This window comes from Podarcis filfolensis (genome assembly GCF_964270895.1).
Source record: "Podarcis filfolensis genome assembly, chromosome: 8".
NCBI classification, from domain to species: Eukaryota; Metazoa; Chordata; class Lepidosauria; order Squamata; family Lacertidae; genus Podarcis; species Podarcis filfolensis.
The window spans coordinates 75,546,455-75,562,765 of record NC_139611.1 but is presented as its reverse complement, the minus strand read 5'-3'; the positions used below and the strand labels follow the sequence as shown (position 1 = coordinate 75,562,765).

At 45.7% G+C, this 16,311-nt stretch overlaps 1 protein-coding gene across 1 annotated transcript; it reads right to left on the bottom strand.

Annotated features, from left to right (window-relative positions):
• Nucleotides 1–1,204: 1,204 nt before the first annotated feature.
• LOC310768866 (chemerin-like receptor 1) lies at nucleotides 1,205–5,350 on the bottom strand. The gene is made up of 2 exons (XM_083627746.1): nucleotides 4,799–5,350; nucleotides 1,205–2,644 (listed from the first exon to the last, which is right to left on the bottom strand). The coding sequence occupies exon 2, from the start codon at nucleotides 2,634–2,636 to the stop codon at nucleotides 1,593–1,595; it is 1,044 nt and encodes a 347-aa protein (XP_083483872.1). The 5' UTR covers nucleotides 2,637–2,644; nucleotides 4,799–5,350; the 3' UTR covers nucleotides 1,205–1,592.
• Between the last annotated feature and the right edge of the window lie 10,961 nt (nucleotides 5,351–16,311).

Below are 16,311 nucleotides of genomic sequence, written 5' to 3'. Positions count from 1 at the left end.
GTAATTCTGAGAGGGGATTAGGTTCCTCCTAGCAACTCTCAGCACCCTTAACAATTTCCAGCTCCCATAATTCTTTGGGGGAAGCCATGACTGTTTAAGGTGGTATCTGGCTTGGTGTGAAGGTGACCCTGGTCACTCGACTAGTTTTTCCTCTCCAGTAACCCATTGCTGTGGGACTTGAACCCAGGCCTGTCCAATGAAGCTGAATGTTGGGAGATTCAGAACAGACTAAAGGAAGCTCCATATATAGCGCCTAGTTAAAATATGGAATTTTCTGATACAGGGTGTGGTGGGTACCCAGCCACCAGCTGGGTAGCTTCAGTAGGCGATTAAGACGGTCAAATAGGTTATCAGACATGGTGGTTATATTGCAGCCAGGTTATACTGCCTATATATCACTGTGAAACAATGGTGTACTAGGGCTACTGTCCTTGCATCCTTGTTGCAGGCTTTCCTTAATAGGCATCCGGATGGCCACTGTGAGAACAAAATGCTGGATTAGATGTGACCCAGCAGCACTCCTTGAGACAGCAACACCTACAACAAAACAGCTCAGAAATAGAGCCTGCATGATTAAGACTGCCTGTCTCCTATTTGGGCTGGGGAAGCTGGATGAATAACTTGTTTTGTGCACTAGGAAACGTTGAGCAAAGCTGTCGCTTAATCCTCGGGAGAGGTGTGTCTCTTTTGAGCAACTTCTACAATCCCAGGATTAGGAAGCCTGTTTGATGACTGTATTTAATAAATTTTTGCACCATCACAGGTACATCACAGGTACAGACCACACGTGCTTCTGTCAACCAGAGCAGGTCTTCCAACTCTTTGATTCTGCAGGGCTGTTGTTGCAGGCATCTATTGCAAAGACACCTTAAGTCTCCAATGCTGACTCACCTAAACCCAGGAAGCCCTGGTTCCCTGGATAGTCTCACTGCTCAGGGAAGGGGGGGGGAGTCTGCAATACCATGCAAACATTCTCCCCAGGTTTTTAAGGGTCTTGGTTTTCCCGCTTTGCTAAGCTGAACTACGGAAACTTTTCCTCAATCCATTTCCAGAGCCTGGTTCTCAAAAGCAGAACTCTGTTTGTCCCTCAAGTGACTCCACATTTGCTTTCAGACCCAATGATAGGACAAAAGACCACAAACAACCACACACACAAGTTATGTTCAGAGACCTGAGACTGTAAGAATCAGCATTCAGACTAAGCTTAGTAGGTATAGGGATTTATTCTAGAGTTCCTTCCTTGCCCCAGGGTGCACTCTCATTCTTCTTTCCAGAACTGCCCTTGCCCTGTCAGTCTAGTATAAATCCTGGGGTGGACTTATCTGTCCTTAGTCCGGGGCATTATGAAAAACCTGACCTGGATAAAGAAATGGATCTGCCATGAACCTCACACCTGCTATCCGCAGTTGAAAATGTTCAGAAAACATTGCTGTGTACCACAAGGTGAAGTTTCATTCTACTCCGCAATTTGGGGGCAGAAACGGGCAGTCCAAAATTTGATTTGGTAAGGAATGTGATGGATTAATACTGTTTCAGCAAACGATGACTCATGGACCTCACAAGCCAACAAGTCTCCAGAACCTTGAATTTGCTCACAACACTCTATCAACCACCATGGATTGGACCGGCTCAGCGACGGATGAAGCAGCTTCCTTCTGGTATCTGCTAGGCCTTCTGAAGGAGTAGCCGCTCTCTTCGAGCAAAGTTCTCCTGAAAGCCCCAACCAAGTTGAAACGGCTCAGCTTCCTGCGGAAGTCCAGGCCCAGGAAGAAGTAAAGGATGGGGTTGGCACAGCTGTTGAGGTAGGCCAGAGAAGACGTGAGGGGAAGGCCAATGGACATCCCTTGACCCTTCACTTCCACCAGCTTGAGGATGAGGAATATGTGGTACGGTGCCCAGCAGAGAAAGAAGGTGACCACAATAGCCAAGATGACCTTGAAGGGTTTGTTGGAGCGAAAGGTGGTCTGTCGCTTCCTCAATTTCACCGTGATGATCCCGTAGCAGACTACAATGATGGCAAAGGGAGCCAGGAACCCACAGATCAACCTCAGAAGATACAAGGCCCACTTCACTGAAACCTGGTCCCCCAGGGCAAGCGAACACTTGGTGCTACCTTTCTCTGCTACCACTCTTCGGTAAAGATAGAAAGGGAGGCTTGCGGCAGTAGCCACAAACCAGGCCCCAGCAGCAGCCAGCCACGCCATGCGGGGGCCCCGGTGGTTTTTGAACCACACCGGGTAGGACACGGAAACGGCTCGGTCCAAGCTGATAGCAGCCAGGAGGAAGACGCTGCAGAACATGTTGAGGTACTTGATGAAGCTGTTGGCTTGGCACAGGAAGCTCCCAAAGGGCCACCCCTCGTAGAAGGCGTTCTTCAGCAGCGGCACTATCCGGCTGACTGAGAACAGGAAGTCGGCCAAGGCAAGGTGGAAGAACCAAACACAATTGACAGTACGTAAGACCTGGCGCGCTGTGATCCAGATCACGGTCCCGTTGCCGAGGGAGCCAAGCAGGAAAACCACGCTGTAGAAGAAGATCTGGATCGCGTCCATTATTTTGCTCTCTTCGCTTCTAGCTTTGGAAGGCAGCTGCAAGGAGACACTGGTAGGCCACAGGGCAGTGGCATTGACGTCCATGATGGAACCTTTGAAAAGAGAGAGAAATAGGAAGTCAGGTGTTCCTGAGGCAGGTATGTGAACCTCGAAAGGAGAGGACTTGTGCCCCAGCAACATCTGCAGGGCCACAGATTAGCTGCCCCTGCTATAGGTGACTTGAGAAAGAGAGTTTTTAAAAATATTTTTATTATTATTTTTAAAAATGATAAAAAAGAAGAGAGAAGCAGAAAGAAATAATTATCCTTGCAAACGAATGCTGAGTGAACTCTTCACAGATTCAAGCCTGCCTGTCAAGCTATGAAAGCCAATCAAAATGCAGCCCACGCCTCAGATTCATTTCTCCAAATTGCCCCCCCCCCACTTGCCAATTCCTCAACCCCTCTCTGCATTAGGTAGGAACTTTGAGGAGCAGGAACAAATCATGGCAAGAAGCAGGAAGGTCTCCCCTCCCCTGCCCACAGCCCTCCATCATCTGAAGGGCTTCTGCATTTCCCAGGGACTGCATGCAATAATAATAATAATAATAATAATAATAATAATAATAATAATTAATAATAATTTTTATTTATACCCTGCCCTTCCCAGTTCAGAAAACCGGGCTCAGGGTGGCTAACAACAAATTTAAAACACTTAATTGATGCAACAAAAAACAGCATAAAATACAGTATAAAACGTGAATAACAATAAATTCAGAATTCAAAAATCAATTTAGGGGGAAAATCCATCCAATAAACATTAGATGATCACCAGGGCTAGCTGGCTAAATTAGTCCTATTTGGGCCAGTGAGGAGACCAGGGGAGAATTAGCTGTGCGATCTAGAGCGGGTAATTTCTGTACACATTACTTGGCTGAAAAACTGCATTGCAAAATTCATATAAGTGCATATCTAGAAGGAGAGCTGCATTTTGTTTTTCATATTGTTTCACAATGTGCAAATTTGATACAATTTGCCTGTAAATGTGAACTGAATTTACGTCCTCACCCAGAAAACCAATCCAGCTCACATTTCAAGATGAGCCTGCCTAATCTGCATTTTCATAAACAACATACAAACCCAAACACTACCATCCTTTGAAATTTATCTGAATTTTGCAATGCAGTTTTTCAGGCAAGTAATGCGTACAGCAATGCATACGCTAGGATAAGGGTGTGTGTGCAAATGCAGAGATTAGTGAACACCAAATACCAAAATCTATTATAGTAGGCAAAATGACTTTGTAAAAAAGAAAAAGAAAAATGTCTATTGAGAGAAATTCACACTAAAACACTGATGGATTTTCACAAGTTTTGTTTTTTTAAAATCACATACTGATGTGGAAATGTGGAGAACTGGTGATAACAGAGGGAAATGACTGGGAGGGAGGGGCCTCAGGAAGAAAAGTGGAGGAAAAAAATCTGCCACCTGAAGTGGCTGTCTCACTTTGCCAAATGGTATCTTTATTTTCCTAGAAAAAGGGAGTGCCTCTGTTATTAGAACAGTGGGAAATATCCATCTGCTTTGATTGACTTAGGCTGCATACACATCATACATTTAAAGTACATTTAAAGCACCTCCTGCAATAGCCCTGGAAGCTGTAGTTTAACCCTGACAGAGCTGGAATTCTCAGCACCCTTCAAACACTACAATTCCCAGGATTCTTTGGTGGTGGGGTGCTTTAAATGTATGGTGTTCATTCAGCCTATGGCTCCCCACTGTCTCTGGCACAGATCCTTCCCAGCTCTGCCATATGAGGTTGTTTTTAATCGGGAATGACAGGATTGGAACCCGGGACCTTGTTGCTGCCTCCACTCAGCTGAGCTTTCTCTACACGAAGGTATGAACCACATACAGGGAAAGTGAGAGGCAAACACTCCATCCTAAGCACACCGCTGAGGCCACACACCTAAATCACATTGGGATGCCATTATGACACACATTGCGATGCAAACCACAATGCAGACAGAGCACAATGTTGGTGGCCACAGACCGCAACAGAGGTGCAATCTATGCAGGGAAGAAACAATCTCGCCAGATGGACGATAAAGGCACATTTACCTTGCTTCAAAAGACCAAAGCAACTGGAACAGCCGCAGAGACGAGAAAGACCATTGTGATGTGTTTTCCCCCACACTAGCTTCCATCTGATTTGAAAATGTAAGGACAATGTCCAAGGAGATGAAGCATCTTGGACCCAACTCTTACCTGTCAGAGGTTGTAGGACTCTGGTCTTCTATGGTCCTTCGTTGGTGTCCTTGTGCATGAAACTGCAGACTTCTTGGTTGCTGCTTGTCTTCCTTGCTGGGCTAAGACCTTGGTCTCTGGCCAACACAAAGATTAGCTCCTGATGAAAAGGGGAACTCGGTGATATGTTTACTTCATTTTGCGTGGAAGAGGGGGGAACACAGAGGCTGGTGTGTGTTTGGGAAGCTCTGCTTGTAGACCGAGATAACAGCGGCCAATTGAGGCACCAGGAAAGGCAGGAACCCCTCTAACGAAGAGTTCTGTGGAAGCAAGGCGAGGCATCCATAAAAAGAAAGAAAAAAATCCAATTGCTCTCCTAAAGCTGCAGGGTGTAATGATTCATGGGAGTCAGAGATTTCACCCGATGCTTGTCTTGAAGAGGAATTCTTTCTCTCAGGAGTGAGCTGTTCCTTTTGTAGTAGAGAGCGGGTTTGCAGAGTCGACAGTGGGCAGGGCTGGATGTGCACTCTTTGCAAAAGTTCAGCCAAGTTCTGCTATGAGAAACAGCTAAATTCCGCAACCTGATTTAGTCCGTATTTTTTTTTCTTCTGCAACAAGGAAAAGCTGGATTCTGCAACTTGAATGAAAGCACATTTGCCTGATTTATTCTGTAATTGGTTCTGTATTCTGCTCTTAGTTATGAGGCTGGGAAAGGTCCGACCCTCCAGATATCACACATACAGAGACAATTCTTGCACGTTTCATTTTAGCTCACCCCTCCCCATAAGCACCCAGCCACATAGCAAATGTTGCTGAATGTGTCTGCATTGCACATATCCTGTAAGGAAACTCCTGAGTTGCAGGGGGGTTGGACTAGATGACCCTTGGGGTTCCTTCCAACTCTACGATTCTATGACAATCAGGCCTCCAAGGAGGCAAAGCTGTCTGAAAGAAATAGTACAACCCCCCCCCCTCTGCACTATACACTAAAAGCAGCATCATTCTAAAAAAGTCCTAGCTTCCCTCAAAGAATTCTGGGTCCTGGAGTTTCTTAAGGGTGCTGACAGATGTTAGGAGACCTTATTCCCCTCACAGAGCTACAGTTCTCAGAAGAAGTTTAACAGTTCCCTGGAAAACGTTGGGGGTTGCAGCTTTCTGAATAGGAGCTTCCTAGCGACTCTCAACACCAGTATATCTGAAGGAGAGTCTCCACCCCCATCGTTCAGCCTGGACACTGAGGTCCAGCTCTGAGGGCCTTATGGCAGTTTCCTCCCTGCAAGAAGTGAAGCTACAGGGCACCAGACAGAGGGCCTTCTCAGTGGTGGTGTTCACCTTGTGGAACACCCTCCCTTCGGATGTCAAGGAAATAAACAACTATCTGACTTTTAGAAGACATCTGAAGGCAGCCGTTTCGGGAAGTTTTTAATTTTTGATGTTTTATTGTGTTTTTAATATTCTGTCAGGGGCTGCCCAATGTGGCTGGGGAGGCCCAGCGAGATGGGTGCGGTATAAGTAATTAATAATAATAATAATAATAATACCACTAATTATAATTATACTACTACTACTATCCAGAATAAATTATAGTTCCCAGGATTCTTTGGGGAGAAGCTATGACTCTTTAAAGTAGTATGACACTGTTTTCAGTGTGTTGGGCAGATGGGGCCAAAAAAAATGGTAATTTTACTAAAACTATGGTGCCAACACAGAGCGGCAGTTGTAGATTCAACAAATGCAACATACACCAAATGAACAACCAGGACAGGAGTGTCTCTGTGTTAGTAATGTTTGGTATGTTCCATTGATCCAGCAGCCCCTTCGTCCTTTCGGAGGTTGTTCAGCCTTAGCCACTGTTAGGGATACTTTATGGAAGAGGTGATGCTGCTGTTCCATTACATAATGAATGCATTGGAGACAGCGGACTCGGGCTCTCTGCTTATTATTTTTATTTTAACATTTTAACATTTCAATTTTAAAATTAATTTCAAGGAGTGTGTCACAAACACATAGTCGTTTCAAGCATTACAGATTTACAGGTATAAACTGTCAGATGTAATGCAACACAGATAAGGACGACCCTAAAAAAACAAACCTCCTTTTGACAGCTCTCACAGGAAACCGAAGCCGCTATCTAGTTTGACTGATAATGCAGCTAAATTGAATAGGCAGTCAAACTAGATAGCAGCTCCTCTTTCCTGTTGCTGTAATAGCTGAAGATTAGGCTGCATGTTAGAGTTATGAGGTCTGCTTGCAGTCTGAGGCTATGCACACATTTGTAACTTAAAACATAACTCTCTGTTTCCCCCCACTGCATTTTGAGTTTCTATTTTTAATGTTGCTATATGCACCGGAGAGAAAGTCAAGTATGTCTTCACTCGCTGTGCATTACCTAATTTGTTTTGTTGAGCTGAACTTCCTTCATTGAAGTTGTCCTCGGCTGTTTCATTGTTCATTGGCTGTTTCAAATGTTCACACCTTAGCTTAACTGTGGCTGACATTTTCAAATCAGATGGAAGCTGGTGTGAGGGAAAACACATCAGACACGAGTCAGCCTGGATAGCTCAGCTGGTTAGAGCATGGTGCTTATAATGCCAAGGTTGCAGGTTGGATCATCCGTATGCGACAACTGCATATTCTGGAATTGCAGGGGGTTAGACTTAGATGATCCTCAGGGTCCCTTCCAACACAATGATTCTGTGATATAGGGTATTTCCAAGCAAACTGCAGGATGCACATGGGTTGGGGTCAATGCCATGTGTGTTCAGACATCATCACCAGTGTTATAAACAAAAATCTGCCCTTATTCCCTTATGGGGGACACAAGAGCCCTTTGTAGGTTCTCCAACAGTCGGAGAAAATAACAAAGGCCAACCAGAGAATATTGAGAAGCAAAGCAGCTAGTAAGTTTGATCTTTATTGATCTGTTGCAACAGGGTGCTCCCCTCATACGCAGGAAAGGAGGAGGACCCAGAACAAAGGTGTGCCTGCCCTTATATAGACATTTTAAATTCCCGGCCCTGGAGCTCAAGACCACCCCTCCATACATCATACGTACATCACAGAAGGGGTGTAACCCAAGTGTAACCCAAGACCACCCCCCACAAACACCATACCTACATCAAAGAAAAGGTGGTCTACAACAGACATTTGAATGTTGTTGTTTTTCCTGTCTGTCAGGTTATCTGATAATGCCTTATCTGATTCCCTTTCCTGGTAGTCTGCCCATTCCTTTGAGATAGTGATTTCCCAATTCCTGAGACAATGGGAAGGCTCCCTGACCCCCTCCCTCCTTGCAGAGAAAACATTTGGTCAGTTTGGGAGTCAAAATGGTTTCAGGTCGGTCTTCCTGTGCTGATCTATGTACGTGCTTGGTTGGTACATTTATGAACATTTATTATATATATAAGACCTTAAATTTTATTATTACAATCAGCAACACACTGGAGCTGGAGTAAACGGTAATGGAGATTGTCTAAGGCCATATTCACACAATCCATATAAAGCACTATGATACCACTTTTAAGCAGCCAGGGTTTCCCCCAGAGAATTCTGGGAGCTGTAATTTGTTAAGTGTGCTGAGAGTCATAAGGAGAGTCCTATTACCCTCATGGAGCTAGTCTCTCAGCCTAATCTACCTCACAGGGTTGTTGTGAAGGGAAAAAAAGAGTGGGGAGGGAGAACTCTGCATGCGACTTTGAGCTCCTGGTGGGATATAAATGCAATGACAAATAAGGGTGATATTTAAAGCTAGGAAAGCTTTGGTGCAGCTGCCTGAGCAAAGTCCAGAGCCCCCTCCAGCTGTTATGGAAGGGAAGGGGGAAGACAGCTAGTGCACAAGAGAAAGCTTTCCTAGGGTCTCTCACTGTTTATAAGAAAGTGTCATTGCATAGAGGGCTGATGCCAAAAAAACTGCAGCTGTTTACTTTTAGGATGTTTTGTCACAAGCAAATTAAAACAAGATTACTCAGAGGTCCCCCACCCCAGCATTCCCATGAAATGCCAACTTTTGGAGCTGGAGCAGAATGGCATGTGTTTGCATGTGTCTGTGACTGACAGGCAGACTTGCCATGAATATGTGATTCACCTTGATTGTATTGTTCATGAGGATGTGGGTGGCACTGTGGTCTAAACCACTGAGCCTCTTGGGCTTGCCGATCGGAAGGTTGGCGGTTTGAATCCCCATGACAGGGTGAGCTCCCATTGCTCTGTCCCAGCTCCTGCAACCTTCGAAAGCATGCCAGTGCAAGTAGATAAATAGGTACCTCTGTGACGGAAAGCTAAACGGCGTTCCGTGGGCTCTTGCTTCCGTCACGGTGTCCCATTGCACCAGAAGTGGCTTAGTCATGCTGGCCAAGTGACACAGAAAGCTGTCTGTGGACAAACGCCGGCTCTCTCGGCCTGAAAGCAAAATGAGCGCCACAACCCCATGGTTGCTTTTGACTGGGGTCCTTTACTTACCTTTTAACCTATTGTTCATGATCCAGAGCAAAGCATCAAACTACAAAGGGGTGGGGAGCATGTGCCTTTTAAAACCGTGGAGATAAAATCTCCAAAGGGCTAGCCCAAGACATTTAGTTGCCCGAGGAAAGGGCACAACAACTTTCACGTACAGAAACTGGCTCGACTGACAGTTAAATATTTCTTCAATACTGGCAATGAGGAAGCATCCTTCCTTGTGCCTGAAGGCGACAGGCTAGTTTAGACGGTTGCTGGGCAGACCGAGTGAAAGCCCTCTCCTTCAAGGCTTTGCTTCTGTTGCCCAGCCCCTTTACAGTTGCCACCTGAGGCAGCCACCTCCCTCTGCCTAAGGACAGCTCTGCCTTCAGTTGGAGGGATCAGACAGTAGCTGTTGGAAAAGACCCTTCTCTTTCTGAGACCGTGTGGGACTGCTACCAGTCAGAATAGACAATAAATACCAGACCTGGAAATTCAAAACAACCTCCAATGATGTGGAAGGAAGGAGGTGGTGGCGCTCTCTGAAAGTTCTCTCAGGTCTTTAGAGAGACACTCAAGAAGAAACGAGATGTCTCATTTGGTGGGCATCCAAACAGCATCAGCCTGTGCATCTTGGCAGGGGGAAAGAGCGGGACAGTAAAATGGGGTCAAAACTGCTGGTGCTTGGCAGCAGCAGGTAATATTTGTAAATGGCTCCACCTCACCGGAAGGCAGTGGCAATGGCTGCCTGATCATTGGAACTTGTACAGAGAGAGAACCCAAAATGTATTGCTCTGCCAGAGCTAAGTAAGATAATTCCCAGCATGCCCTGCTCTAGGGCAGCCCTGCTGAGAGAAGATTCCCAGCATGCATTGCTCTTTCTCATACACACTTCTAGGCTCACAGTGCTCCAGGAGAGCTAAAGCTCAGTAGGAAATGAAACACCTAAGCAAGAAGCCCTCTGGGTTTAAGTTCACCTGCAGATCCTTTGCCCCTCATCACAGAAGTGATGGGGCAGGTTGGAGCCAGCCAGCGAAGACAGAAAGTCACTCTGCTTGTCCTCAGGAATACTCTCATTGGACAGGGCTTTTGTTGGCCTGGAAAACAGGTCATAGGGTCAAGCATTGGCTTGAATTACCCCAGACTGGTGTGCATGCAAAGCTTGATCCAAAGATTAAAAAAAAAATCCTTCCAGTAGCACCTTAGAGACCAACTAAGTTTGTTATTGGTATGAGCTTTCATGTGCATGCACACTTCTTCAGATAGCTCCTACCAATAACAAACTTAGTTGGTCTCTAAGGTGCTACTGGAAGGATTTTTTTTTATTTTGTTTCGACTACGGCAGACCAACATGGCTACCTACCTGTAACTTGATCCCAAGACTGAGGGTTGGGTTTTTTTCTGGAAGGTTACCTCTCGTACCCTGCTCATGCAATACCAACATATTTTTGCTATCTTTTTCTGTGGTTCCGCAAACTTTCCAGGTAGAGAAAAAGGAAGTCTGGTTGCTCCATCTCACTCTGTGAAACCTTCACCATCCAGGAAGCTGCTCCGTAGCTACTTCCTTTTTCATGTCCTGAGAAGAAAGCTCCTAGCTACCCAACAGTTGCGCCTCACAGAGAGATGCTGTGAACTCAGCGTGACATCCTCCCCTGGCTGCCCCATCCCAAAATAGCAAGGAGACTGCTCAGCTCTTTCTACTAATGGAGAACAGAGATGAGGGGGGTGTCAGTCAGACATGTGGGTTTGGTTTTGGCTTCAGTCCTATATGAGCTTTCTGCTCACATGAAAAACCTACACCCAACTGATAGAGTAAATTGATAAAAAGGGGGAGCCCATCTAAGTCATAGATTATGATTTATTACACTTATTAGTCCCTTTCTCTTTTTACAAAAAGTAAACAATACAAAAATTAAAACAACTATAATCTCAGAACATTCATATACATAAAAGCCGATCTAACACATGCCCATTAAAGGAGGCTGCACTATCTAAAATTATCTAAATGTTTGGCTGAATAGAAATGTTTTTGCCTGGTGACTCAAAGTTGGAAGTGATGGAGCCAAGCGTGCCTCCCTGGGGAGAGCATTTCATAAGCAGGGAGCCACCACTGTAAAGGCCCCTTTTTTGAGTTGCCACAAACTGAGGTGGAAATGTAGAGAACTGGACTTAAGATGGGGAAAATGAGAAACTAAGAGAAACAGAAATGGTTGGAGTCACCCATCCATACCTGAAATTTCTGAAAATTGAACCTGAGATGTACATGCAGAGCAGATGGTCTCCAACCAAGCTACAGCCCTTCTTGAACTTTGCCCTCTACAAATTGGAGAGTGACGGGGATGGTGACCAAGGGATGTTGCCTAGCGCACACACTCTCTCTCTCCTTGCTTGGGTGTAGACTTTTCACAGGAACAGAACGGCTTTTGTTATGGCAAAGGCTTAACCCTAGGACCTTTTCCTAATGCCAGGGCTCTGCTCTGGGAGACATAAGATATAAATATTGCTCTTTCCACCTCATCACTACTGAGATGATTAATCTCAAACTACGCATGAGATTATTCATATCGGATTCCCCTCCCTGTTCTCCCCAACAGCGTTTTCTTATCTCAAGCAAGGTACCCACAAGTGCTGTCGATGGCGGTGGTGCTTTAACCCTTTTCTCTCTGCCGGCACCAAACGACCCCATAGCTACTCTTGAGTTAATGGGAGAAATTGACTGGTACCCATTATTGTTCTCCTCGTGTAGCAGCCAGAGATAGAAAAGAGGCAGAAGGGAGAGGGTTGAGATGCCTCTCTATCAACCCTCATCCCCAGATTAGTCTCTCAATCATGATTGCAGCCTAGGCAAGCCTCTCTTACTAGGCAAGTAAGATAGAGAAAGACAGAGAGAGACTAGGAGGAAGAAGAAAAATCCCAACACATGACTGGAAGTCCTGCTGAAGTCATGTGTAGTTTGAGCTTGAGTAACAACAGCCAGCCCACACACATCCCTATAAATAGGATGGAGAAGCACTTCTAGATCAAGCCAAGGCAGCATTGCAACTCCCCCCCCCCCCATCATGCTTTGTTCTGTTTTGCTGGCCTTTTCTCTTCCTTCCTCTTTCTACCCCAGTTAGTACAGGGACATGGGAAGATTCCTTTTACCCATTCAGGCCAAGGGCGCATCTATCTCAGCAGTGGCCAAAGTGATTGGCGCCGCCAGTTCTGACTGCAGCCATGTTGGGGTACCCAATAGGCAGGCTAAGCAAGTGCTTAGGGCACCAGCAAGGCAGGGGCACACTCACACCCAGCCTTAAAGAAAAAGAAGAATTTGATATATGATATTTCAAAACAACAAGAAAACCTAATATAATAGCCATCATGGGAAAAGCCAGAACTTTGTCAGTTATTCCAAGTTTCCCTATTTTCCAGGGACATTCCTGGCAGGGGTGCCAACCTGAATAAAATATTGTGGGGGGGCAGGTAAGCCCTGCCCCACATAATTGATCACACAACACAGTGTGCACACAGCATTTGAATGGGAATTCCTATCAACTTTGGGGGGGGGGTCAAAGCCCCCACGGCCCCTAGGAGTTGTCTCCAATGATTCCCAGATTTACAAAAGCTGTCACAGTTTCTGATTTGATCCCAGGATCTCCTGCTTTTCCTTGGGACATCCCTATTTTCATCGGAGAAATGTTGGAGGTTACGCTTTGTTAGACTTCATTACACTCTTCCCGCATTTCGCTGCTCTCCTTTTATTACTTTCCCCACCTAAACTAGGAAGTGTCCTACTACCATAAAATGAAAGAATGTGAGGAATTTGGGTTTTGCTGCATGTTACAATAAAAGTTCATTTTTTAAAATTTTCTTGATTTTTTTATTTTTATAAAATTGTTTTACGGTTTGTCTTATGCAGCCCAGTATACCTGAAGGAGCATCTCCACCCCCATCATTCAGCCTGGACACTGAGGTCCAGCTCTGAGGGCCTTCTGGCGGTTCCCTCACTGCGAGAAGTGAGGTTACAGGGAACCAGGCAGAGGGCCTTCTTGGTAGTGGTGCCCACCCTGTGGAAAGCCCTCCCATCAGATGTCAAGGAAAGAAACAACTATCTGACTTTTAGAAGACATCTGAAGGCAGCCCTTTTTAGGGAAGTTTTTAATGTTTGATGTTTGATTGTGTTTTTAATATTCTGTTGGGGGCTGCCCAATGTGGCTGGGGGAACCCAGCCAGATGGGTAGTGTATGTATGTATGTATGTACGTATGTATAAATACCGGTAAGTAAATAAATAAACCCCTGGCTGCGGGGTTTCAGGCAGGGGGCATTCCCAGCCCTCCCTGTAGACCATGGTCCAGTTTGGCCTTATGCTCTTATTTCCTACTATACCATTTTCCTCCTCAGGGGTGGGCTAAGGCTGTCAATGGCTATTTGCTACTAGCCATGCTACTTCCACTGTCGGAGGCAGCCTGCCTCTGAAAACCAGCTGCTAGGAATCACAGGTGAGACAAGCATTGTTGCACTCAGCTCCTGCCTGCAGGCCTTCCCCCAGGCTGGCCACTGAGACCAGGATGCCTTTGGTCTGATCCAGCAAGTCCCTCCTGACAGCCCCTTAACCACCTGTGTCATACATAAATCAAGCCAATCAGAGAGCCTCCAATGCTTTGCTTCTTTTCCAGATGAACCAGATTGCGGTAACTGGAATCATACAATTAATGCAGTAGAATAACGACAAATATATCACACAAATTAATGGATTTTGGTTGCCTTTTTCTGCCAGTCCCTGCCTTAGGGATAGTTGGGGACAGGCAGTACTAGGGCCATTGTTGGCTATGTCATGAGGGCTGATGTAATGCACCATATTATTTTTTGGGGTGGAAACCTGTGGCCCTCCAGATCTTGTTTGACTCCAACTCCCATCATCCCTGATTGGCTGTGCTGGTCGGGGCTGATGGGACTTGGAGTCCAATAACTCCTGGAGGATCATAGGATCCTCTCTCCTGTGATAAAGGGTTGTGTGCCTGATGTGTTTCTCCGTCATTGTAAGCTCATTGGCTCCCTCCATTGGTGGACAGCATTTGGGCAGCAGCAGCAGCACAGTCTCTGATTGGTTGGCCATGGCAGAGTTTCCAGGTACGCTGTGGGCATGTCATTCATTTTTACCCCCTTTTTGTATTTACCCTGTTGTCTCTTTCCCTCTTCCTTAGCTAAGCGCTCTTTTGATATTGCAGCCAATATGTTAGCTGATCTCCATTCCTGGCTTAATGTGAGCCTGAGATTGTTCTGCCCTCTTTGGGAGCTATTTGAATCTTGCCAATAATTCCTGCTCACCTTAATCTTTGTAAAAGTCATATAAATCAGGCTTGTCCTGTGAAGAATCACCCTGGGATTTGTTTAGTTTGTCTTTACCGACATTTGACCCAATGAAAGGTTGTTGTGACCAAATTTGGAATAGCGTGCACAATTGGGAACACCCCATCCCAAGCTGGAAAGGTGCTGAAAAGAGCAAATGAAATGATCAGGGGATTGTGGAGCCTTCGCCATGAGGAAGGCAGGAGTCTTGTGGGCTTTAACCTATGGAACTCCCTGCCACAAGATGCAATGGTGACTAGTTCCATTAGTTTTCAAGGGATTAGACAGATTCATGAGAGCTCATTGGAGCCTCTAACTTCAGATACAATATGGGGTGGGGGCTATTTTTGTGGACTCCCTGGAGGCACCTCATTGGCTACTGTGGGGAGCAGAATGGTAGCGAATGGATCTTCTTATGTATTTTCCCATACCCTCGTTCTGTCATTAAACAGGGCCATTGAGGGATCTGGTGGCACCTCTCAGTGAGGAGGTTCCATCCCACTGGTGACCAAGGTGGGCTCTTCGGGGACCTTAATGCAGCAACCCTTGGTCAAGGTAAGCTGGTCCGGTGTCTGATCAGTGCCTGGTTGGGAGGCCAGCCAGGAACTCTGTCTATGTTAACTTGAGTTCCATGGTGGAAGGAAAGGAAGATATAAGCATAGTAAATAAAATGAAATTGCTGGTCCTTACTTTAGAAGCACTAATGGGACACACTGGGGTTGCCAACCCTTTGCGGACCATGGGCACACCTGCAAACTGTAGAAACTGTTAATGGAGGACACCACACATGTGCCACAACTAAGGATGGGCAAATCTGTCAATTTTATTTGTTTCCTTTTTTCCCAACCCGCACCAGGAGATTGGTGTGAGAATTACGGGTGGGTGGGGCATTATTTTAAGCCTTTCCTCTCTGCCAGCTCTGAATCATCCCCAAGCTACTCTTGATCCAATGGGAAAAAACGACCAGTTCCCATTGCCACATCAGCTGCTTGCTAAAACAGAACAAAACAAAACAAAACAAAATAAAACAAAACAAAAAAGTATGCTTCCTGTGTTTTCTCTATCTCATTTTCCTACTCATATTGAAATATTTCCCGTCAATGAGGCCAGACTTAGATTCACGAAATGTTTAGGGGTATGCGTACCCCTGTGTCCCCCCCAGAAAAAGCACTGTGTGCTTCTACCCCTTTCAAAAAAGGACCCAGCACCTGAGATCTAGCTAAACTTTTCTTTTTTTGATTATTGTGTTTGTGTTTGTGTCTCTGTGTTTATTTATATACATATACTAGTTAAACTCATGTCGAGACCTGAAACTTGCTCAGGAAGTGGTTTGAATAGTCTCCTCTATTCAGCTGCGCTGGCTTGTGTGAAGTGTGAGGACGCAGCAGGGGTCTGTCAACCACAGGCCACATTAAAAGCAAAAGGTGTGAAACTGAAACTTGAGCGGGGGAGGCAGGTTTGCACTGGAACTGGATATCAGCAATTTCTACCTCAAGGGAATGGATCCAGCATTGCTCCGTTTGCCAAGGAACTGTTCAACGCCCCCCCACCCAAATCCTGAAGCTTTGGTGTGTTTCAGGAGAGAACTGACAACACCTTCTCGATCAAGGTGGGGAACTTTTCTCTCTCGCTGTCAATCACCCTAACCTCACTTACAATATAAAACGAGTGTGTATACTGTCCTTGACAGCATAGAGGTCAGGTAAGACATATAACATTGTTATAAGATTTCTGGGTGGGGTTCTTCCCATGGGTTTCTTCCAAACCTGT

What these genes read in the sequence shown, in the direction of transcription:
- LOC310768866 (XM_083627746.1), bottom strand. Translation starts at nt 2,636, where the DNA reads ATGGACGTCAATGCCACTGCCCTGTGGCCTACCAGTGTCTCCTTGCAG.